Here is a 24,426-nt window from a genome sequence, read left to right on the forward strand (position 1 = left end):
AGGATGTGGTGCCGAGTCTCCTAGGAAGAATGGAACACTTAGACGAGTCCCAGAGCAACCTACCCCAGGGTGATGCTTGAGAACTTTGCACTGGTGACCTCTGGGTCGGGCCACTGGCTTCCTTACTCCCACACCTAGAACTCTGTTTTCTTTGCTCTTGCCGTGTTCGCCTTGCAAGTTTCTGGTGGTCCTGTAGCTGCGGCCCCCAGGCTATGTTTCCTTCTCTCCCTGACTGCTGTGAACAACCCCCCCCCCCACACACACACATTCTATCAAGGGGCCATGAGTGGCTGAAATCGGGTCAGAAGTCTAACTCTTTGCAGCAGGTCATGTCCAGCTCAGTCACTTTCTCTAAGATGCCCAACATTTCATGCACTGACATGGTGATTGTCTGTGGGGCCACTGGGCTCTGCCTTGGAGACCTTCCCTGAACATTCAGTTTGTGGATTTTCAGTATTGTTCATATACAGACGATCCTCACGGGTTATGGTCTGTTGAGGGGTGGTTTGGTCCTCTTGGGGTGGATTCTCACAAACCTCATCAGCTCGCATAGCTCTGGTGGTTTCTACATTCCCTGTGGTTATCCCAATGGAATTGATGAGGAGACCTGCCCTGGTGACTGCCCGAGGTGGGCTATTCTCACACCTGGCGTCTGGTCCATGCCATCTCAGGTCTTGGTGCCTCCCTGACCCCCTAGTGTTTTTTCATCCTCTTTACAATCCTGACTCCAGCCCCCTGGCTGTGCAATGTTTACCTCTTTTTTTTTTTTTTTTCTTTATTTTATTTTTATTTTTTAATATATGAAATTTACTGTCAAATTGGTTTCCATACAACACCCAGTGCTCATCCCAAAAGGTGCCCTCCTCAATACCCATCACCCACCCTGCCCTCCCTCCCACCCTGCCCTCCCTCCCACCCCCCATCAACCCTCAGTTTGTTCTCAGTTTTTAACAGTCTCTTATGCTTTGGCTCTCTCCCACTCTAACCTCTTTTTTTTTTTTTTTTCCTTCCCCTCCCCCATGGGTTTCTGTTATGTTTCTCAGGATCCACATAAGAGTGAAACCATATGGTATCTGTCTTTCTCTGTATGGCTTATTTCACTTAGCATCACACTCTCCAGTTCCATCCATGTTGCTACAAAAGGCCATATTTCATTTTTTCTCATTGCCACGTAGTATTCCATTGTGTATATAAACCACAATTTCTTTATCCATTCATCAGTTGATGGACATTTAGGCTCTTTCCATAATTTGGCTATTGTTGAGAGTGCTGCTATAAACATTGGGGTACAGGTGCCCCTATGCATCAGTACTCCTGTATCCCTTGGATAAATTCCTAGCAGTGCTATTGCTGGGTCATAGGGTAGGTCTATTTTTAATTTTCTGAGGAACCTCCACACTGCTTTCCAGAGCGGCTGCACCAATTTGCATTCCCACCAACAGTGCAAGAGGGTTCCTGTTTCTCCACATCCTCTCCAGCATCTATAGTCTCCTGATTTCTTCATTTTGGCCACTCTGACTGGCGTGAGGTGGTATCTGAGTGTGGTTTTGATTTGTATTTCCCTGATAAGGAGCGACGTTGAACATCTTTTCATGTGCCTGTTGGCCATCCGGATGTCTTCTTTAGAGAAGTGTCTATTCATGTTTTCTGCCCATTTCTTCACTGGGTTATTTGTTTTTCGGGTGTGGAGTTTGATGAGCTCTTTATAGATTTTGGATACTAGCCCTTTGTCCGATGTGTCATTTGCAAATATCTTTTCCCATTCCGTTGGTTGCCTTTTAGTTTTGTTGGTTGTTTCCTTTGCTGTGCAGAAGCTTTTTATCTTCATAAGGTCCCAGTAATTCACTTTTGCTTTTAATTCCCTTGCCTTTGGGGATGTGCCGAGTAAGAGATTGCTACGGCTGAGGTCAGAGAGGTCTTTTCCTGCTTTCTCCTCTAAGGTTTTGATGGTTTCCTGTCTCACATTCAGGTCCTTTATCCATTTTGAGTTTATTTTTGTGAATGGTGTGAGAAAGTGGTCTAGTTTCAACCTTCTGCATGTTGCTGTCCAGTTCTCCCAGCACCATTTGTTAAAGAGACTGTCTTTTTTCCATTGGATGTTCTTTCCTGCTTTGTCAAAGATGAGTTGGCCATACGTTTGTGGGTCTAGTTCTGGGGTTTCTATTCTATTCCATTGGTCTATGTGTCTGTTTTTATGCCAATACCATGCTGTCTTGATGATGACAGCTTTGTAGTAGAGGCTCAAGTCTGGGATTGTGATGCCTCCTGCTTTGGTCTTCTTCTTCAAAATTACTTTGGCTATTCGGGGCCTTTTGTGGTTCCATATGAATTTTAGGATTGCTTGTTCTAGTTTCGAGAAGAATGCTGGTGCAATTTTGATTGGGATTGCATTGAATGTGTAGATAGCTTTGGGTAGTATTGACATTTTGACAATATTTATTCTTCCAATCCATGAGCAGGGAATGTCTTTCCATTTCTTTATATCTTCTTCAATTACCTGCATAAGCTTTCTATAGTTTTCAGCATACAGATCTTTTACATCTTTGGTTAGATTTATTCCTAGGTATTTTATGCTTCTTGGTGCAATTGTGAATGGGATCAGTTTCTTCATTTGTCTTTCTGTTGCTTCATTGTTAGTGTATAAGAATGCAACTGATTTCTGCACATTGATTTTGTATCCTGCAACTTTGCTGAATTCATGTATCAGTTCTAGCAGACTTTTGGTGGAGTCTATCGGATTTTCCATGTATAATATCATGTCATCTGCAAAAAGCGAAAGCTTGACTTCATCTTTGCCAATTTTGATGCCTTTGATTTCCTTTTGTTGTCTGATTGCTGATGCTAGAACTTCCAGCACTATATTAAACAACAGCGGTGAGAGTGGGCATCCCTGTCGTGTTCCTGATCTCAGGGAAAAAGCTCTCAGTTTTTCCCCGTTGAGGATGATGTTAGCTGTGGGCTTTTCATAAATGGCCTTTATGATCTTTAAGTATGTTCCTTCTATCCCGTGTTTACCTCTTATTAACAGGTCCTGAGTTGATCGGATATCTTCAGATATTCCTCGCAACCCTGTTCCTCAGTTACACCTGTGTATTCTCTCCAAGAAGGCAGGCACAGTTGGGACTGCCCTCACCACATGGTACATGCCTGTGGTTAGTGGCCACAGACTACTGTCATTGGGTGGATTGTTCTAGCCTAGGCTGGACTCTGAGCCTAGCAGTATGTATTCCCTGCATGATTATCACCTTTCCACTCCATGAGGTCACCTGTACTGTCAAGAGCACTGATGGACCAGGTAGACTTGAAACCAAGGATGCATGAGAGGTCCTGAAGAGGCTCATCCATCGAGATTGCAAGCTGGGGAGTGGGAGTGTCTCTGGGGTTAGACTATTCTTGTGCCTGGAGCCTGAGCTGTACCTCTGGTGTCCAAGTGCCATGGCCACTACCCTTGTGACTTTTCTATCTTCCTGACTTAATGGACAGTCTACCCTCTCATCTACTTCCCTGACTCCTCTATCCTGGCTGTCCCTCACCTCTCTGTCTTCCATGTCTCACCTCCCCTCTCCCTTCTTTCTGCTGAAAACATTGGCCATCTTCAACATGTCTTGGGCAGATACACATTCTTCAGTAGTTCTAGAAAGTCCATTCCTCAGTGAGCCAGGCTTCCCTGTCTTGGGTGTGGGCAGAGGCTCATGCTTGCTTGGTCACAACTGGTAGGCGACAGCACTACAATTTGAACCCAAGTGTTCTCGGACTGAAGTTTCCTCTCTTTACTCATCTTTCTTGGGCTTGCATTCACAGCTCATTATGGTTTTTATTTGTGTTACTTCCTGAGGTTGACTTCTTGGACCTCAGTAGTTTTACTTTTCAGATTAAAGGTTTAGTGCTTCTTTAGGGACCACAAGGACAGGTAATGAGATAATGGAGTCTTACTGGGAAGGTGGCAGGGTGACCCTAAATGTAGGACATCTTTTTTTTTTGGGGGGGGGGGGAGACAGCACAAGCAGGGGAGAGGGACAAAGGGAGAGAGGGAGAGAGAGAGACAATCAGTGTGGAGCCCGACATGGGACTCAATCTTGAAACCACAAGTTCATGACCTGAGCCAAAATCAAGAGTCGGACGCTTAACTGACTGAGCCACCCAGGCACCCCTAAATGTAGGGCATCTACTTAGGACTGGCTTCCTGAAGGATGGCAAGAGGAGGGTGCAATTTGGGTTGCCGCAGCAGGTGGACACCTGGAAATATCCAGATCACAGTGTAGCATGGGAGGCTGTTGGCAGTTGGGAGATACTTCCTGCCAACCAGTTGTGAAAGGTTGTGGAGTGTGACTGAAGGTGGGAGTGTCCACACAGCCATACAGAGACTGAGCAGTGATTCTGAGCTTCCATTGCTGGCATTCAATGTCGGTATTCTCACCCACCATGGGCTGATTGTAATTTCCCCATTTTATTTTATTTATTTATTTTTTAATGTTTATTTATTTTTGAGACAGAGAGAGACAGAGCATGAATGGGGGAGGGTCAGAGAGAGAGGGACACACAGAATCCGAAGCAGGCTCCAGGCTCCGAGCTGTCAGCACAGAGCCTGACGCGGGGCTCGAACTCACAGACCGTGAGATCATGACCTGAGCCGAAGCCGGAAGCTCAACCGACTGAGCCACCCAGGCGCCCCTAATTTCCCCATTCTATACATAAGGAAATGGACACAGTGGTGAGGCATTGTACCCACAGTCACATGGGAGCCCAGGTACAAATCAGCTCAGCCTGACTCCCTAAGTTCTGACCCCCTTGCCTCTGTGTACCATTTTGCATCTAGCAGGACATGGTGGTTACATATGATGCAAGTTTGAAGTGTGTGGATTTGAAAGTATGAGATACAGAATCACATTTTATACATTGAATTTGAAACAGTGTAGACCCTTCTCTCTGCATAGTCTAGGGGGAATTATTCTTGCATGTCTCCAGTTGGGAATGATGTAGCATGTAAGAACACATCTCTTGGGCAAGAGTCCTGCCTGTATTTTGTGATGTGCTCCCTTATCAAAGTACAAACATTCCATATAAGTCTTCCTGCTAGGTTGAGGGGTCAGTGTACTTTATGGATTGACAGATGAGACCAGTGACCCTGTGGAGAAGTGGCTCTGACCCCCTATTCTACCTCCCATATAAAGCCCAGCAGTGTCTGTGAGGGTCTTACAGCAATATTAATCCCAGTGAGCTTCCTCATGTACGCCACAAGGACTGTTTGCCTGACCCTTTTGTAAGCACAGTAGTATGTATGTTTACCTTACACTAGCCATTCTAATAGATATGTACTCTTATTTCATAGTGCTTTTTTTGTGTGTTTCCACACTCAATTGGACATATACATTCAAGGAATTTTTTAAATACTTTTTATTTTGAAGTACTTTGAAAGATGTTTCAAAACCGATCCCATGTACCCTTCGTCCAGCTTCCCTCAATGTACGTAACCATAGTACATTGTCAAAGCCAGGAAAATAGTATTAATACAGTACTTTTAACTCAACCACAGACCTTATTCAGATGACAGCAATTTTCACATATACTCTTTATGTAGTTCTATGAAATATCATCATATGTTTAAATTCATATTACTACCACCACCACCATCCACTACAGAGCTGTTCCATTTCACAAGGAAGCTCTTCTAACTAACCCTTAGGTCACACCTTCTCCCAATCCTGACGACCATTGATCTGTCCCCCATCACTATATTTGTGCCACATCACGAATGTCACGTAAATGGAATCCTATAGTATGGATGGGATATACTTTGGGCTTTCACCATTCATCATAATGCACTTGAGATCCATCCAAGTTGTGTGTGTCAGTAGCTTGTTCCTTTTTAATTGCTGAATAGTGTGGCTATACCACAGTTTGTTTAGCTATTGACCTATTGAGGGACATCTGGGCTGTCTGCATTATTACTATTATTATTATTATTATTATTATTATTATTACAAATAACACTGCCACTAACATTTGTATTCGGTTCTCTCTGAACATGTTTTCATTTTTGTGTGGACATGAGTTGTCATTGTTTGTGTCAGGGAGGTGATAAACCCAAGAATTCAATTGTAGAGTTGTACAGTAAGTGTATACTAAACTGCCAAATTGTTTCCAGAGTAGCTGTACTATTTTACGTTCCCACTAGTAATTACTATTGAACATCTTTCCATGCATGTATTTGCACATATGGATATATATGGATATATGGATATGGGTAATATATGGATATATGGATAATATAATCTTAAGTTTTTGCCCATTTTCTAACTGGAATTTTTTTTAAGTCAACTTGATTAATGTGTAGCTTATGTACAACAAAATGCACTCCTTTCAAGTGCAAAATTTGATGAGGTTGGACAAATAAATACGCCCATGTGTTGAATTTGAGATACTCACTGGAGCCATTTCCTTAAGCCAATAGTGTCCCACTCACCTCCATTGTGTTGCTAATGGAAAGTATATTTCTATTTGTTATAGGCCAAACAGTACAACTAATATAGATATAGATATAGATAGATATATAGTTGTGTATAGTTGTGTGTGTGTGTGTGTGTATATGGTTTTGTATAGTTACTTTTACAATAAGTTAAGAAATATGCATTTCTACTTATACTTACATAATTACTGGTGCTTTTTTGTTTTTTCATGTGGATTCAGATCATTGTCTGGGGTCACATACTTTCAGCTTTAGTACTTACTGGGTTGGTTGACATGGACAAGGAGATAACCCCAAGACCCTGCTCATCAGGAGCAGGGAAGAGAGAGTGAAAACATCCAAGGCACCAGCTGGGACTCTGTCTACTCTTTAACAAGCGCATGATGTGTTCTGATTGTCCAAGAATGTTTAGAAGTATACTTGCTGATTATAAATACAGTCATGTTTGGTGCCAACATTTTTTAATGGAGATACCCTAATCATTTCCAGTAGTGCCTGTTGTTAGGCAGTTTCCCCTCAAAACAGTGCAGCTCTTAAGTTCATTGTATGAGTCTCCTTGGGCCTGTCATTGGGAGAACTGTTTTAAATTTGAGTAGACAATGCTTCACACTGGTCAGCTGTGTTCCAAGTAGGCTACTATGAACTACAAGTGAAAATCATATGATTTTCCCTTTGTCTCTAGTCTGGCTCATTTTTCCTTTGTAATGTTTATTCTTTTTTGAGAGAGCGTGAGCAGGGGAGGGGTACAGATAATCCAAAGAGGGCTCTGTGCTGACAGCAGTGAGCCTCATGCAGGGCTTGAACTCACGAACCATGAGATCATGACCTGAGCTGCAGTCGGACACTCAAGTGACTGAGCCACCCAGGCGTCCCTGGCTCATTTTTAAAATTTCTGATGTTTTCCAATATTACTCTAGTTTTTATTAATATGCATTATTTTTAGAGCAGTTTTACATTTATGGAAAATTGAGATGATAGTACAGACTTCCCATATTCCTGGTATCCCTGCACAGTTTCCCCGACTGTTAACATCTTTAGTGTGGCATGTTTGTTATAATTGATGAACCCATGTTGACACGTTATTAACTAAAGTCTACAGTTTACATTAGAGTTTATCCTTTGTGTTGTACATAATATGGGTCTTGACTCTTGACAAGTACATAATGTCGCATGTGTCAGTCATTCCGGTACCATACAGAATAGTTGTGCTGCATGAAAAATCCCCTGTGATCCATCTGTTCCTCCCTCCCTCCCTCCCTCCTCCAAGTCCCTGTCAACCACTACTTTACTGTCTCTATGTTTTGCCTTTCCCAGAATGCCATAAAGTTGGAATTATGCAGTATGCCTTTTTCAGACTGTTTCACTTAGCAATATGCATTTAAGATTCCTCCATGTCTTAAGCTTGATAAAACTTGATAGCTCAGTTTTTTTTTTTTTATTGCTGAATAATATCCCATTGTATGGGTGCACCATAGTTTCTTTATCCATTTACCTATTGAAAGACATCTGAGTTGATTTCAGTTCTGAGAAATTACAAATAAACTTGCTATAAACCATGTGCTTGTTTTTGTGTGGACTTAAGTTTTCAGCACATTTGGGTATATACCTAGGAGGGTGATTGCTTGGATCATATGCTAGGACTATATTTAACTTTGCAATAAACTGTCAAACTCTACCAAAGTGACTGTACCATTGAATGAGAGTTCTGGTTCCTCCTGCTGTCAGTATTTTGGATTTTAGCCATTCTAATACATATGTAATGCTCTTGTTTTAATTTGCAATTCCCTAATGGCATACGATGTTTAGCATCTTTTCTTTTTTTATTTTCTTTTTTTAATTTGAGAGCACAAGTGAGTGAGGGGGCAGAGAGAGAAAGAATCCTAGGAGGGGCAGACAGAGAGACAGAGACAGAGACAGAGGGAAGCAAAGCTCACCATTAGAGGCATACAAGCTCAACTGATGTGGGAACTGAACTCAGAAATCGTGAGATCATGACCTCAGCTGAAGTCAGATGCATAATGACTGAGCGACCCAGGTGCCCAAGCATATTTTCTTGTGTTTATTGGCTGTCTGTGGAGGTGTCCCAATCTTTTGCCCTTTTTAAAAAGCATGGTGGGCAGAATTCTAAGGCCCCAAGATTTTTCTGTTGTAATTCATGAGACCGAATGGATTTTTTTCTCCAGAACCTCCAGAGAAGAACTCAGCCTAGCCAGCACCTTCACCCTAGTAGGAGCAGAAAACTTAGCCATGTCGTGCTAGAACTCTGACCTCAGAACTGTGAACTAATACATGGATGTTTTGGTAATTGTGATTTCTTACACAGCAATAGAAAACTATTACACAAGGTTGAGCCTTTGGCGGTGGCTCCCTCGCAAAGACTTCTCTTTGGTGTGAGGCCGAACAAGGTGATAGCCATGGCTAAAGGCTTTCCCACTTTCATTGTACTTCTAAGGCCCTCAGCGTGAACTTTCTGGTGTGGAATAAGGTTGGAGCTGTAGCTAAAGGCTTTCCCACACTGGTTGGGCTAAAGAGGATATTCTGTGGTAGGAAAACTTACATGTAGAACAAATTTGGGGCTTTGGGGTAAAGGTTTTCTACATTCACTGCATTTACAAGTCATTTTGGGGTGATGAATTTCTCAGTACTGAATGAGGTTGGAGCTATATCTGAAGGCTTTCCTGTAATTTCTGCTATTAAAAAAGTTTAGAGATGCAACTAAGCTCTCACGCATGTGCTGCACACACATCAACAAGCTGGAGACAGGCTGAGATTGGTGGGATCAGTTGGATACCTGTGAAAGAGCTGGCCCCCCCAAACTCTACCCTATGAAGCCTTCAGGTAATACCTGTTGGGGCTACTCATAGGGCTGCTCAAAGAAATGCAGGGAAAGTACACCTGGCCCAGTCACAGCACCCACAGCACCCACCATAGGGAACCTGGGAAAGAAGCAGCCCTCTGGTCCAGCTTTGGGATAGACAGAACTTCCCATGGGAAAAGGCAGAGGGTGATCATGTACTCCAGGAGGGCGTAAGGGACTTACCCGGTGAGCCGACGAGTTCAAAGTTCAACATCACGTCATGGTGATTACATGGGGTTACATTAAGGAGCCTTCACTTCTTCTGGGAGAAATACAGGGCCACGTCCTCACATGTCACCATACCCTGCAGTGGTGGGTTCAACTGATCCTAGGCGTTGATGACTAGGCAGAAAAAACAACCAAAATATGGACAAAGGGACACACCCAGCCAGGCCTTTGACATGGAAGGGTAATACATCTCTCACTGACATCCTATTTCCCCAGAGGCCCAAACCACCACCCCCAAACACATCCTGATGCTCCCCCTTTCCCCAGAACTCTGCCTCAGAGAGAATACCAAGGTCGCAACACCATTGATGCTGTTCTCCTCATGTTACTATTGGACTCTGTATCCAGCCCACAGCAACAACAGGATGGATGCCATCTATGTTCTGGTCCAGCCACACAGGCCTCACCCTTTCTCCTCCCAGCCCATTCCCTCTGTGTCCTTCAGATCACACCTCTCAGATGCAACCAAACCTACACGCGCCATTCTCCCTTAGGTCGAGATACTCGCTCCCAAGGCCCTTCAGTCTGCCCTCCCCCCATCAGGCACATAACATACTTGGCATGCTCATAATTCCACACCCCTAGGACAACCTCACCAGCTCACCCCATTGGCAACTCCCTGGCCTCCCCACAGGCCACTCTCCACGTGGCGTCCTGAGAGTCTGTGGCATAGAAACCACAATCCTATCCTGGCTCAGGCCTGTCTGCGCCTGCACCTCCAATGGCCCAGTGCCACAGGAATCCCCCACCCCTGCATTAAAGACTCCCCACCAGGCCCTGCTCCTAGCTTCAATATTCAGCCACTCAGAAGTACAACTGGATCTCTGAGATCCCGGAATTCCTTCAACTCTGCCTTTGCACAAGCTGTCCTTTCACTTGCCGTGACCCTCCTCTCCCCTCCTAAGGCACATTCAGAGTCCAGCCCACCGGGCCTGGGACCCTACCTGTCTCCCAGGTGACCCCCATCTGCCACTGAGTGCCTCTGCAACCCTGAATGAAAAGCCTCGGGCCCCAAAGGGGGCAGACATAAAAGCCTAGAGATCCCACAGAATCAGCCCAATCCTGGGCCCACTTACCACCTACATCCATCACCGCCATGCCACAGGCTCCACCCCAGGTCCACTTGCCTCTCAGGTGCCTTGGCCCCCTGACACTCCCCCTCTTTATTCCCCTGCTAACATTGGCCCAGCCTTCACAGTGTCTTCATGACACCTACCATCACCTTCCAACTGCATAGTCAGGACATCTGGTCCTTGGTTCTCAGCCTCCCCTTCTCCAACCTGTAGGGGTATTCTTTACATTCCTTCACCAATCCCACATTGTTCCTAGTTCCACTCTCTAGCCCCACCCTTTGGATGTTCCCAGCCCTGATCCTGCAGAATTCCAGAGTTGTGTATCCGGGAGCCTACACAACACCCCCATTCAAGAGTACTTGGATATATCATGCTTAAAATCTCCAAAACCACACTCCAGATCTTGTCCCTGGAAACTGCTCTAGACATCAACTTCCACATCTGTTGATTTATCTTCCACCCATCAAACCACTGAGTCCAAACACCTAGGCTAACCCTTGATAGCTCAGTGTCTTTCACTGCCTCACATCAGGCAGTTGGGCTGGTCCTACTCAAATAACAGATCCAGAGTACAAGCATATCTGCCATCTCCATTGCCACCACCCTGGTGCAGCCACCTGTCACCAGCAGCCTCTTCATGGGCCTTCTTCAAGTACAGTCTGTTCTCCCCTCTAGCCAGAGAGAGCCTCCCAACACCTGAGTCAGATCATCTTCCTCCTCTGCTCTAAATCTCCCATGGCGCCCAGCATCCTCAGAACAGAGGTCTAGGTCCATTCTCCGCCTGACTCCTGCCCCTGCTCACTGTTCTCAAAAGACCTAAGTGGGGCCTGTGGTTCTCTTAACATTCCCAGTTCATCCTCACTGCCAAGGATTTGCTGGTCTCTGTGTCTTTAACACTTTCTATATCACATCCTACTGACTGACAGAAATGGGAACTCTCCTGCATAACCGCTGAATTATGGGCCAGATGGGACTCCCAAAGCCCAAGTAATTAAGGGCAGAGAGGCAAATGAGGCGAGGAGGAAAAGTCTCAGGATACCAACATCCCAGATATCGGGGTCTGAGTTAGCGAGGGCCAAGGGAGCACCCTCAACTCATCTGAGCCGGTCCGTCATCACCGCCAACGCCTCGGGACCCTGGGGGCGGAGCTGCACACCGAAAGGCGGATACCTCGGTGGGTCCCGCGGGTCGGCAGACCCGACCCCAGCCCTGCCAAAGGATGGATGACCTCAGGCTGACCGTGGCAGTCTGGGCCTCAATCCTCACCCCTTCCTGCGTAAAATGCCTACAGGGCCCTGGGTGCCGCTAGCCGGGGCAGCGGGGACGAGGACAGGGTGAGGAGGCTCGGGAGAGCGCGCGGCCTGGGCGGATATCTCCGTGACAAGGCAGCCCATCCCATAGTCGGGACAACGAGTCTCAGGGAGACGGAGCCAATACTGGAGGCTCACGGCTCGGCAAAGATACGACAACGGACGCTGCCCTCACCCAGCCTGTAGAGCACCCACAGGCCTCAGCCAGCCGGGAGCGCAGAGCCCCGCCGCGCGAACTATGCTACCCAGAAGACACTGCGACGACTTCTCGGCCCTGACCAATGAAGACCCAGGAGAGGGCGTTTCGGGGAGGGCTTCTGGGGCGGGACTTCCGCCACCCGCCTCCGACGGTTGTTTGTCTAGAGTTCCACTTCCGACAGCCTCTGGCTTAGGCATCGGGTAGCAGCAACGGGACGGCGTCTGTAAGGCTCCCTGAAAGGGCGGAATCAGGAACAGGGACAGCACGAGAGTGTAGGGGTGGGGGTGAGGGGTGTCCCACCACGCCATGAACGCGCCTTCACCGCGACGAATGTCCCGCCTCCTCGATCCCCGGCGTCCCCAGCCATAGTGGGACCGCCCGGGGGCTGTGCAGCCGCTCAGAGAGGGGGCGTCCTCCGCGGCCACAGCAGAAGCCGGCACGTGCCCGCGGCCGCCCCCGAGTCGTTCCCCGTGGCGTGGAGCAGCTAAGGACTAATGCCTGGGGAACCTCTGCAAGAGGAAAAGGAGGTGTGGGGAGGAAGGCTGACAGTTGGATGTAGGCAGAGATGCAGATGGTGCACCGCCTGGGCCTTCCTACTGCTCAGTATGTGCCCTTATCGGGCAGCTAAGGCCTCAACAATCCCTGTGCAGAACATCCCGAGAGTGGACGCGGAAAACTCGCCCTCTCAGTGCGTGGCTTATGGCAAGTCCTTGGAGAAGAAGCAACTCTCTTTTACTACTGGAGAGATCACGGAGCAAAATCTTGTGTGCATAAGGAGTTTCGCAGGGCCTTGGTCATATCTCCCACCTCTGAAGTCTACTGGAGCAAGTTCATATCAGAGAATTTTACATGCGCAACCATTGGGGAAAGACTTAAGTAAAAAATGCCCCACATATGTTTTCTTCTTTGGGCTCAGAAAACTCTCACCTTATGAGTAGAGCCAATGTGGAAAAATATAATTCTGTATTTTCTAGAATTTGTATAAATGGAATCTTACAGGGGTGCCTGGCTGGCTTAGTAGGTAGAGCACGTAACTCGATATACGGGTTGTGACTTCCAGTCCCACTGGATCTTGGGTATAGAGATCACTTAAAAATAAAATCTTGAAAAAAAATAATACATGGAATCTTAAAGATCATTCTTTCCTAGCTTTCACTTATCTTCATACTTTTAAGACTTTTTCCTCCATGGTGTTGCATATATGTCATTAATTTTTTGCTTCTTTTTTTTTTTTTTTTTTTTTTTTTTTTTTTTCCCCTTTGAGTAGGCTCCATGCCCAGTGCAGAGCCTAACATGGGGCTTGAACTCAGGACCATGAGATCAAGACCTGAGCTGATATCAAGAGTCCAGTTTAGGGGCACCTTGGTGGCTCGGTTGGTTAAGCGTCCCACTCGGTTTCCGCTCAGGTCATGATTTCACGATTCCTCAGTTCGAGCCCTGTGTCGGGCTCGGCACTGGCAGCTCGGAGCCTGCTTGGGATTCTCTCTTTCCTTCTCTCTCTGCCCCTCCTCCGCTCACGCTGTCTCTGTCTCTCAAAAAAAAAAAAAAAGTCCAGTTTAACCAGCTGAGCCACCCAGGCGCCCCTAAGTTTTTGCTTCTGATTGGTTAATGGGATTCCATTTTATGGATGTACCACATTGTATTTACTCATCCTAGTAATGGATATTGGAGTTGCTTCCATTTAAAAAAAAGTATAAAATTGCTATGAATATTTGTATACTGGTCTGTGAATATAGTTTTCGTTTCACTTGAGTACCTATGAGTGGGACACAATATTTAAACATGGATACGACTGTTTTTAAATCCCTAAGTTTTTATTTTTCACTCGTCCCACTGGTAGTTATTTAGGAATGTTGATTGTTTAATGTTTAAACATGCTAATTGTTTGATAAATCTATTAGTTACTAAATTGGCCATGAAATAAGAATAGTAAAGTCTTCCTCTGCATACAAGGCAGTCCTGTAACCCCAAGTTCACATCCCTACTCCAAGCATAATTATACTGGGGCAGGGGTCACCTTGGTCAAGTAGATGAACCTCTGTGAGCCCTGGTGTCCTCATCTGTAACACAGATACAATAGTAATCACTACACATGCTGAGTTCTGCTGGGCACTGTCTTTTATTTATGTATCTAGTCTTTATATAACTTTGAGCCTTTCAAACACCAGGGAAGCTTGTGCTATTTTCACCCCTGTTTTGGCATGAAGGAAACTGAGACACAAAAAGATCACATTATTTGTCTAAGGGCACAGAGTGCCCAGCTCTGGAGTCTTTTATCATTAGCCTCTTCACCATCTCTAGGACTTACCTGTGGGGCTATTTGAGCTTTAAAAAAAAAAAAAACATGACAGGCAAACCGTGGTGCTTGGAATTTAGTAAACTCTCAATGAGTGTTACTACATTACTGTCATAGTTATTAATATTGTTATTTTTTTAAAGTTTATTTATTTTGAGAGAGAGTGTGGGTGAGCAGTGGAGGGGCAGAGAGAGAATCCCAAGCAGGTTTCCCACTGTCAGCACAGAGCCTGATGGAGGGCACAAATCATGATATCATGACCTGAGCTGAAATCAAGAGTTGGACACTTAACTGACTGAGCAACTCAGACATTCCTATTATTATTATTATTGAAGGATGGGAGCTGGGAAAGTTTTGCACTGAACTAGAACCTTCTCCCACATCCCTACATACATATGGTTCCTATCCAAGGATTGCCCCTTGGTGCTCAGCTAGGTGTAAAATTATCTTCAATACTGGATTACATATGTCACAGAGGTGGATCTTCTGGGTAGCAGGACCAACCTTGAAGATTTGTGACTCTTCTTTTATAAAAACACCCTGCTTGAAAGTTGCCTCCTCGTCCTCCACTCAATGCCAACAAGCCAACAGTGAAGAAATGCTGACAAAGTCCATGGTGACTTTGGTTGAATGGGGCAGTTCCATCATAAATGTGTGTCTAACACTAAGAATAACTCCATTGAGGAGGTTCAAATCAGGTTAAGAGGCTGATGCGCAAGATCAGAGAATGTAGGAGGCCTCACGAGGGACAAGGACACAGAATGAAGTACAGAACATGGAGAAAAGGCAGATTCTCCAATATTCACCTCTATAAATGGTTTGCAGCACAGCCCTGTTAGAAATTTGTAAATGTTGTGCAGAAGGGTGTGTTCAAGCACAGGAAAATCCAGTTGAAACTGAGTATCCAGTATTTGAGAACAGTTTAAGGATATGAACATATCTCATAATATACTAAGTGAAGACCAAAACTGGAAAACACTAGAGGGAGCGGTGAGAGGAATGAGAGGTGGAGGAGGGAGAGATAGGGCAGAGGCAGGGGCAGGAAGGGACAGAGCAGAAGTGGCAAGAGGTTGAAAGTGGAAATATGGATGTATTCATTTTCTAGGCCTGCTATAACAAAATTCCATAAGCTGGGTGGCTTAACACAACAGAAATTTATTGTCTGACAGTCGTGGAGGCTAGAAGTGCAAAATCAAGGTGTCACCAGGGCCATACACCCTCCAGAGCCTCTAGGGGAGAATCCGTTCCTTGCCTCTTCCACTTCCTGGTGGTTGCTTGCATTCCTTGGCTTGTGGCCCCATTACTCTGACCTCTGTCTTTGTTGTCACATCTCTTTCTCTGACTCCTCTGTCTCCCTCTTGAAGGGTACTTGTGATTGCATTGAAGCCCGACACAAATAATCTAGGGTAATCTCCACATTTTAAGATCCTTAATCACATCTGTAAAGTTTCTTCTGCCATCTAACACTCACAGATTCTAGGAATGAGAACATGAATATCTTTGGGGGGCATTATTCCACCCACTACAGAGCTCTTCACTTAGCCTGGGATGGAGTCCAGAACTGATGGAAGCAATGAGCTCTGAGCTGGCCTCTTGGCAAGGGAGGGGCCAGCTGTGACGATAAACCAAGTCTGCAGCCCATGGAGTAGGGACCAACAAGAGCCAGCTGGGTCAGAAGAACCATACTCCAGCCTGGTTCAGAGAGAAAGAATGCTCCTCAGACCGTGTGCACACGGCCACTCAAAGAAGGACACTGTCTTCTGTGGTTCACTGAATATCAAAATCAAGAGTCATGAGTAATTTAAGACAGGCAAGAGCAGACTATAGCTTGTGGTCCAAATGCAGCTCATTGCCTGTTTTTGTACTACCCCCAAGATAAGAATGGTTTTTACATTTTTTATGGTTGAAAAAAATCAAAAGAACACCATTTTGTAACCTATGAAAATTATATTAAATTCAGATTTTAGCATCCATAAATAGAGTTTTTATTGAGTATAGTTGACACACAATGTTACATTAGTTTCAGATGTACAACGTAGCCATTCAGCAAGTCTATATATTACGTTATGCTCACCACAAGTGTAGCCACCATCTGTCACCATACAACGCTATTACTGTACCCTTGACCATATTTCCTATGTTGTACCTTTTATTGCCATGACTTATTAATTCCATAACTGGAAGCCTCTACCTCCCTTCCCCTTCACCCATTTTGCTCATCCCGTGTCCCCTCTCCTCTATGGCAACCACTAGTTTGTTCTCTGTATTTACGGGTTTATTTCTGCTTTTTTTGTTTGTTCATTTGTTTTGTTTTTAGAGTCCACATACAAGTGAAATCATATGGTATTTGTCTTTCTCTGACTTATTTCACTTAGCATAATACCATCTAGGTCCGTCCATATTTTTGCAAATGGCAAGATCTCATTCTTTTTTTATGGCTGAGTAATATTTCATCGTATTTACCCCACATCTTTTTTATCCATGCATCTATTGATGGACATTAGGGTTGCTTTCATATCTTGGCTTTTGTAAGTAATGCTGCAAAAAAACATAGGGATGCATATATTTTCAAATTGTTTTCATTTTCCTCAGTAAATTACTGGATTGTGCAGTATCTCTATTTTTAATTTTTTTAAGATTTAAAAAATTTATTTATTATTATTATTTTTAAGTAGGCTCCAGGCCTAGTCCAGAGGCCAACATGGGTCTTGAACTCATGACCTTGAGATCAAAACTTGAGTTGAGATCAAGAGTCACAGGCTTAACTGACTGAGCCACCCAGGCACCCCAAAGACTTTTATTTTTTAAGTAATCTCTACACCCAGCACAGGGCTTGAACTCACAACCCTGAAATCAAGAGTTGCATGCTCCACCGACTGAGCCAGCCAGGTGTCCCTTCTATTTTTAATTTTTTGAGGAACCTCCATACTGTTTTCCACAGTGGATGCACCAATTTACATTCCTATCAACAGTGCACGAGGGCTCCTTTGTCTTCACATCCTTGCCAATACTTGTTATTTCTTGTCTTTTGATACTAGCCATTCTGGGTGCTATAAGGTGGTAATAGAGTTTTATTAGAACACAGTCGTAGCCATGCATTTACATATTGTCTATGGCTCCTTTCACACTACAGTGACAGAGTAGTGACTAGAAACTGCACAGCCCACAAAGGCGAAAATATTTATGATCCGGCCCTTTACACAAAAAGTTTGCTGGATCCTAATTAAGAAGTTACAGAGCTGGGGCGACTGGCTGGCTCAGTTTATTGAGTGGCAGTCTTGATTTCGGCCCAGGTCATGATCCCAGGGTCGCGGGGTCATGATCCCAGGGTCGCGGGATCAAGCCCCGCATCAGGCTCTACACTGAGCATGGAGCCTGCTTAAGATCCCCATTTTCTCTCTCTCTGACCCTCTCCCCTGCTCACATGTACTCTCTCTCCCTCTCTCTAAAAAAATTAAAAAGGAAAGAGTAGATTTCTAGAAGTTTCTTTGAAAAAGTCCTATACCCTATACCCAAAGTTTTCCCGGGCTATTAAAGTGAAGCATCCATGCCCCATGCCCCAGGGAGGGAGAACTCAGGTCACAGGTCGCTCAGGCCACTGTGGCCCCAAGCCTCTGCAGAGACTGCCAGCGCAGAGGGGGTGGCAGCTTGGAGGAGACGTCCAGGATTGCGCCGCCAAGTTGGGCTCCTAGTGGAGATGCTCCCTGACCCAGCCTCAGTCTCCCTTCTGGGATGGGAGGATCTTAGCACTTGCCAGCTCTAATCTGAATACGTGGTTAGCTTTAGTGAGAGTGCCTCAGAGTCAGGCAGGTCCACCTGCCCGGCGCACATTTGGGGTCTTCCTCTGGCACTTACCTCCACTGGAAACCTCGTGATCTAATCTGCCCGCGTTCACATTTGTCTGTGTTAAAATTTATCCATAATTGTATTATCTCTGTTCAAATCGAGTTTATTCCCTGTCCACCACCTTGTGTCTGGCGTGAGCCCTGCGAGGGCATGGACCTGTGTGTCCAGAGCGCTGGGCCTGGTACACAGCAGAAGCGCCACAAAGGCGATCGCAAAATCTGCCCCTTTTCTTACGTTAAGGCGTTTGAGGTATCTGGGTCTTTTGTTTATTGTTCACCTCTCCCTCTTCCTGTGGCCCCCCAGACGGGAATGCTAGAAGCTCTCCCAAGCTCCCCTGGCCTGCTGCTCGTCTTAGCAAGGAGAGAAGACTCCAAGCACTGAGAGAGAACTTCCACTGCACCTCCAGGGAAGGGAAAAAAACCAAGGCTGCCCCGCCAGGGCGTGGAGTTGAGGGGAGAAAGTGTTTTGCAGAAAGCTCTAGTCTTTGTTCAAATCCACGTCCTGCCCAGCCCATCAGCCTCAGTTTCCCCATATGTCATCTGGACGCTGCTGCTCTCAGGGTCCAGTGAGGGCCCTCTGAGGCCTTTGTTCCCTTGGTCTCAACACGAAAGGATGCCTGATGGTCAGGGTCGGGTTTGGAGTAAGCAGGAGCCTCCTTGACTCCAATCAGAAGAGGCTGGCAGGATCCCTGTAAATGGAGTACCTGGGGGCCCTTCAGAGAGCATGGGAGGGAGAGCTGGGGGACAACCTGGGAAAGGTTTGGGGAGTTGGGGGCTCCAGGAGCTTGACGAGGAAGGGAGTGTGGCCAAGATGATGGCCTCTCTGCTCAGCTTTATGGATGTCATCTGGCATGTGAGAGCCCTCTTTGTTCCTGAGGTGTCCCCAGGCGCCCCCCTTGGTACACAGCAGGTGCTCAATAAATACTTGTCGATTAACAAAATTTTCCTGCAAGTAAAATGTTTATTGTCCATTTTAGAGAGAAAAGAACAAACGTCTGGCATCTCTGGCACCATGCAAGGCATTGAGGTTGATGCCCCATCTCTGGGTAGTCAGAGGCACCAGGACCTAGAAGAAGGAGCAAGCCTGGGGCTGGCGAGGGGTGGTTATGCAGCAGGGATGCAGTGGGCAGAGAGAGGACTGGGAGAGCACAGCTCTGGGTGGCCACATAGGCTGGTAGGCAAGGATGGGGAGGAGTCACCCAGGGTGGTTTGGGGCAGCTCCTTTTGTTTGTGGGCAGCAGGTGGGCAGGCATCAAGGTGGTAATTAGTGGACAGGAATGTCAGGACCCCTGGGATCTGTCATCAGCCTCATTTAAAGGGAAGAAAGACTGAGGCTTCAGGTTTCCATTTGTGAGAGTGGAGAAGCACTCTCTTACTCTCCCTAGCCCCTAAGAGGAAGCTAGTTAGGACAGCGGGGAGGGGCCAGCCCTGCCCACTGCCCTCAGTCACCACCTTCCCGTTCCAGGTCCCTTTACCTCGATGGCAGCTGTTTTGAAGATACATTTCTAAGGTCTCCTTCCAAGCAGACAGCATTGTCTCTCCCTCTTCTGTGCACCACCAGCTAAGGGCCCCTTTCTGACACCCCCAGCTGGATCCAACTCCTGACCCTCTCCACTTTCCCAGCCTGGGGTGGAGGAGGGAAGGAATGAGAAGAGGGATATCTGAGACCCTATGCTAAGCTGAATAATGTCCCCCAAAGATAGCCACATCCTAATCCCCAGAGTCTGTGAATCTGTTACCTTACATGGCAAAATGGACTTTGCAGATGCGGATGTTGAGCTGAGGAAATTGGGATTATCTGGGGGGGCTCAATGCAATCACAGTGTCCTTATAAGTGAAAGAGGGAGGCAGATCAGAGAGAGATCTGAAGCTGCTAGGCTGCTGCCTTTGAAGATAGAGCATGCTGCTTCAGTCAGTAGAGCGCAGGACTCTTGATTTCGGGTTTGTGAATTTAAGCCCCACGTGAGGTGTAGTTACTTAAAAAATAAAATAAAATAAAATAAAATAAAATAAAATAAAATAAAATAAAATAAAATATGAAGATAGAGGAAGAAGCCAAGGAATGCAGCTCAAGAAGATGGAAAAGCTAAGGACATTCTCTCTTGGAGCCTCCAGAGAAGTTAGCCCTGAGGACACTTGATTTTATCGAGGCAAAATTGATTTCAAGACTCCAGGCCTGCAGAACTATAAGATACTTAATGTGTGTTGTTCTAAGGAACTCAGTTGGTGGTAATTTGTTGCAGCAGCCAGAGAAAACTAATACAGACCACCAACCTGTTCCTGCCTGACCAAGTCCCCTCCCTCCCTGAGTGGGCTGGGCTATGACTGCCCAGTGACCCAGCACACTGCCCCCAGCCCCTGTGGGTGACGTTGACACCTGGGTGTGCAACAAGAACTGGTCTGGGAAGACACTCCCTTCAATGTCCTGATGTTCCCCCTCTGGCTTTCCACCTGGAAGGAGCAGCTTGTATCAAAAGGAGCTCTGCCGACATGCCTAGATCGGGGTGACTGGGAGACAGTTGGGCCTGGAGTGCCCATAGGCATTTCTGGGCTGCCTCTTTGTCACCTGCAATGCTGTCACTCCCCAGAATACAATTTGGTCCCCCTCTGTATGCCAGGCACTGAGGACACAGATGTAAACAAGTCAAACAGGAGCCTCCAGCCCCATAGCAGTCATTTTGCTCTCTGGAAAATGCTGGATTCCCACCCACAAAACACAGAACCCCAACCCTGGGCAAAGTGAGACAGGATGTGGGCTCCAGGACCTGGGGGGAACAGAAGGCCCGTGTTCAGTTTGTGTAGCAGGTGGCTGCCATCTACCCTGCAGTGACATTAGCAGGGAAGGCTTCTGAGAGGAGGAGGACAGGAACCCTGCAGGCTGCCGTCCACAGGGAGGGCTGAAGCTTCACCTAGGGGAATGGCAAGGATGCCAAAAAAGGTTGATAGAGCCCTGGAGGAAGAGGTGCAATAACTGAGTGCAGATGGGGGTGATGGAGGTTCTAGAACCTAAGGGGGCCAGGATACCTGCCAGCAGGCCAGGGAGATCCAGGAACACCCACCCCCAAAATCATGTGACATTGACCTAGAGGGCAACCTTAGCCTCTTTAAGCCTAGGTGACCAGAGCTGCCCCTACAGCGTTTCAGGAGGGTCCCAGAAGCCATGACCCATTGGAGTTGTGGAGGCTCCCATTGCAAATTGGTACTCAGGACCAAGTGGGAGCTAGTCTTTGAGGCTCAGGGTCTATCTGTCCCTCCTAAATCCTGGCCAGGCCACTGCTGCCCCTCCAAGCTCAAGTCCCAGCTTTGTCTACAGAGAGGCAACACAGGACCAGCATGGAAACAGCTGGATGCCACCCAGACCCAGCCTGTATGCAGCAGATTGGAAAACTCCACAGCTTCAGTAGGGATTGGTGGGGGAGGGAGGAGGGGGGAGGGGGAGGACTACAATGGGCTGGGCCAGACCATGGCCAGAGACTAACAGCAGCAGCAGATTTGCCTCCAAAGATGGGGGGCCCCAGCAACCTCCAGTGAGTCCGAAGGGTGGGTAAATCAGAGCCTTCAGCCCCAGCTGCTTGCTGAGGGTGCTCCCCCAGGGGTCTGATGACTGGGGGTACACTTAGTCGAGCCCTGTGATCAGGGCTGATGGTGTCCCTAGCAGGGTACCTGCACCATACTGGTCAGAGGGGCTCTCCAGGTGGACTGCCACGAGGGATGAGGATCAAGGGTACTTCCCACTGGATCCTAATGGAGACCAGGCTTAGGAGTGGCTCCCAGCAGGACCTTTATAAAGATGGGGATCTTTATAAGCCTCAGCTGCCGGATGTCCACAGGGATTGGGGTCATGGGTGCTCTCTGAGGGCCCCTTGGGGGAATGAAGGCAGGGGGTAGTCCTTGAGAGGGCCCCTGCTTTGTGGTGATGATGCCTGGAATGATCCCACCAGGCCTCCTTCTGGAGAAGTGGGCGATCGGTAAGGGATGCACCTTACTAAGGCCTCCAGGAGAATCATGGCAAGGGGTGCTGGCAGGGCCCCACTAGAGTGACACGGAGGTCCCCAGGCCTGAAGATAGGACCCGGAGCACAGATGCGTTTACTGCGGCCCCCACACCCTCCTCGCGCCCCGTCCCCGCGGGGCCCAGCCGGGCCCAGCCCCTGCCCTCCACGTGCGGCTCGGGGCCCTGGCCGGCGTCCCCTCGCCCTCCGCCGTGTCCTCGGAGCCCCCTTCGGGCTGCGGCGCGTCCTCCGCAGCCCCCGGCAGGGCAGTGTCCAGGTCACGGCCCGTGGGGCGCGGCGTCCAGGCGGGGGTCCAGGGCGCCCCGGGCGCGGGCCGCGGCGGGAACCACGAGAAGCCAGGCGCGGGGGCGAGCGCCACGAGCTGGGGCCGCGCGGGGCCGGAGGAGGCGGCGTGCGGGATGAGGAAGAAGATGTAGACGCCCGACACCACCAGGCCCGCGGCCACCAGCACGGCCAGCGCCACGGCCGCGTTGAAGGCCCAGGCCGGGCTGCTCAGAGAGAGGCGGCGGGACAGGGGGCGGCCGAGGCGCAGCGGCGGCGGCAGCGGCGGCGGGCGGGCGGCGCGGGACTTGCGCGGCCCGGGCGGGGGCGGCGGCGGCCGCAGGTAGAGCAGGCCGCGGCGGCGGTCGAAGCGCACGGAGCCCCGGCGCGGGGTCGGCGCGCGCGCCTCGCGGGGCAGCAGGCCAGGCTGCGTGGGCAGAGCGGGCAGCCCGCGGCGCGGGGCCAGGCGCGTGGGCGCTCGGCACACGGGGCACGCCACCGCGTCCCCGCCGCCCGCCGTGGCCAGGGACAAGCGGGCCAGGCACTCGAGGCAGAAGACGTGGCCACAGTCCAGGCGCTTGGGCAGCTTGAACTCGCCGTTGAAGGGGGACACGCAAATGAGGCACTCCACGGGAGACGCGGGTGGCAGGATGGGGCCCGAGCCCGGGCTGCCGTCCCCTTCTTCCTCCTCCTCGTCGTCTTCACCCTCCCCCCTGCCCGGGGAGCGTGGCACAGAGAGTGAGCCCGGGGAGCAGGGGCCTGAGCCTTGAGCGGCCCGGGGGCGGCGGAGCCAGGGTGGCCGAGGGCAGGGCATCCGGACGAGGCCTGAGGGGAGAGGCGGTCAGCCAGGGAAGGAGGCCGTGTAAGAACGAAGGTCAGGGGCTGGCCCAACCTAGAGCAGGGGGCATTCAGAGAAAGGGGGGTTGCGAGAGCCAAGGAGCAGAGAGGACGGGAAAAGTTAGCGACTCTCTGGGTTGGAGCAGAGGAAAAGGGTGTCCGAAGTAGGAAGTAGATCAGGACTAGGGAAGGGGGGGGGGGGCAGGACAGATGAGACGACAGAGGATTGGGGACAGGGACAGACACTGGGATGGACTCAGGGGGCCCAGATCCTGAGTTACAGACTCAAAAGGTCCCAGAGAGGATAGCAGAGAGGACCTGAGTCACCAGGCAGGACCCTAGGCAATGAGGAGGATCCAACACCAAGAGGAGCAAAGAAGGGGATGCCCCCACCCACCAAAAGAGCTGACTCTGGGGAGTCCAGACTCCAGGAGAGGAAGATGAGGGAAGAGGACACCCAAACTTCAGGATTGGAGCCCAGCAGGACAGAGCAATGTTGAAAGCCCAACAGGTGACAGAGGGTCCCAACTAGACAATGACAGACCCCAGCTGACCTTTGGGCTCTTCCTACCTGTTGATGCCTCCTCCCTTTGGCTGGCACGTCCCTTCCAATTCTGACCCCAGTCCTCTGCCTACCAGCAACTGCATACTAGGTGCCCCTCCCTGCAGGAGGGTGCTGCCTTGGTACCACTCCCTCCAGATCCCAGGTTCCCAAGGTACCCACCAGACCTGTTTGACCGCCTGCCCTGCCCCCCCAGACAGGTCCCTCCAGCATGAACACCAAGCCTGACCTTGGCCGGATGTTGGGGGCGGCAGGTGAGGGATGGCAGACTGACAGGGCAGGGAGAGTCTGGCCTCGTGGGTGGGCAATAATCCCCCCCCCCCCCCAACACCCCACACCCCTGCAACCAAGCCTTCAACACCTCAGGAACCCACTTCCCAGCCACCCAGTACAATCAGAAGCCTAGTGTGGCAGTGGCTCTACAGGATGCCCAGGATTGGGTTGCAGTGTTGACCACCCAAAATGACTGGGGAGGCAGCC

General features: G+C 48.7%; 1 protein-coding gene across 1 annotated transcript; it reads right to left on the bottom strand.

Moving 5' to 3' along the window:
- Positions 1-22,362: 22,362 nt before the first annotated feature.
- Positions 22,363-23,543, bottom strand: RNF225 (ring finger protein 225). The gene has a single exon (XM_078438602.2). It carries the CDS (start codon positions 23,359-23,361, stop codon positions 22,363-22,365), a length of 999 nt encoding a protein of 332 aa, XP_078294728.2. The 5' UTR covers positions 23,362-23,543.
- Between the last annotated feature and the right edge of the window lie 883 nt (positions 23,544-24,426).

This window comes from Panthera onca, chromosome E2 (genome assembly GCF_046562875.1).
Source record: "Panthera onca isolate mPanOnc1 chromosome E2, mPanOnc1 haplotype 2, whole genome shotgun sequence".
NCBI lineage: Eukaryota > Metazoa > Chordata > Mammalia > Carnivora > Felidae > Panthera > Panthera onca.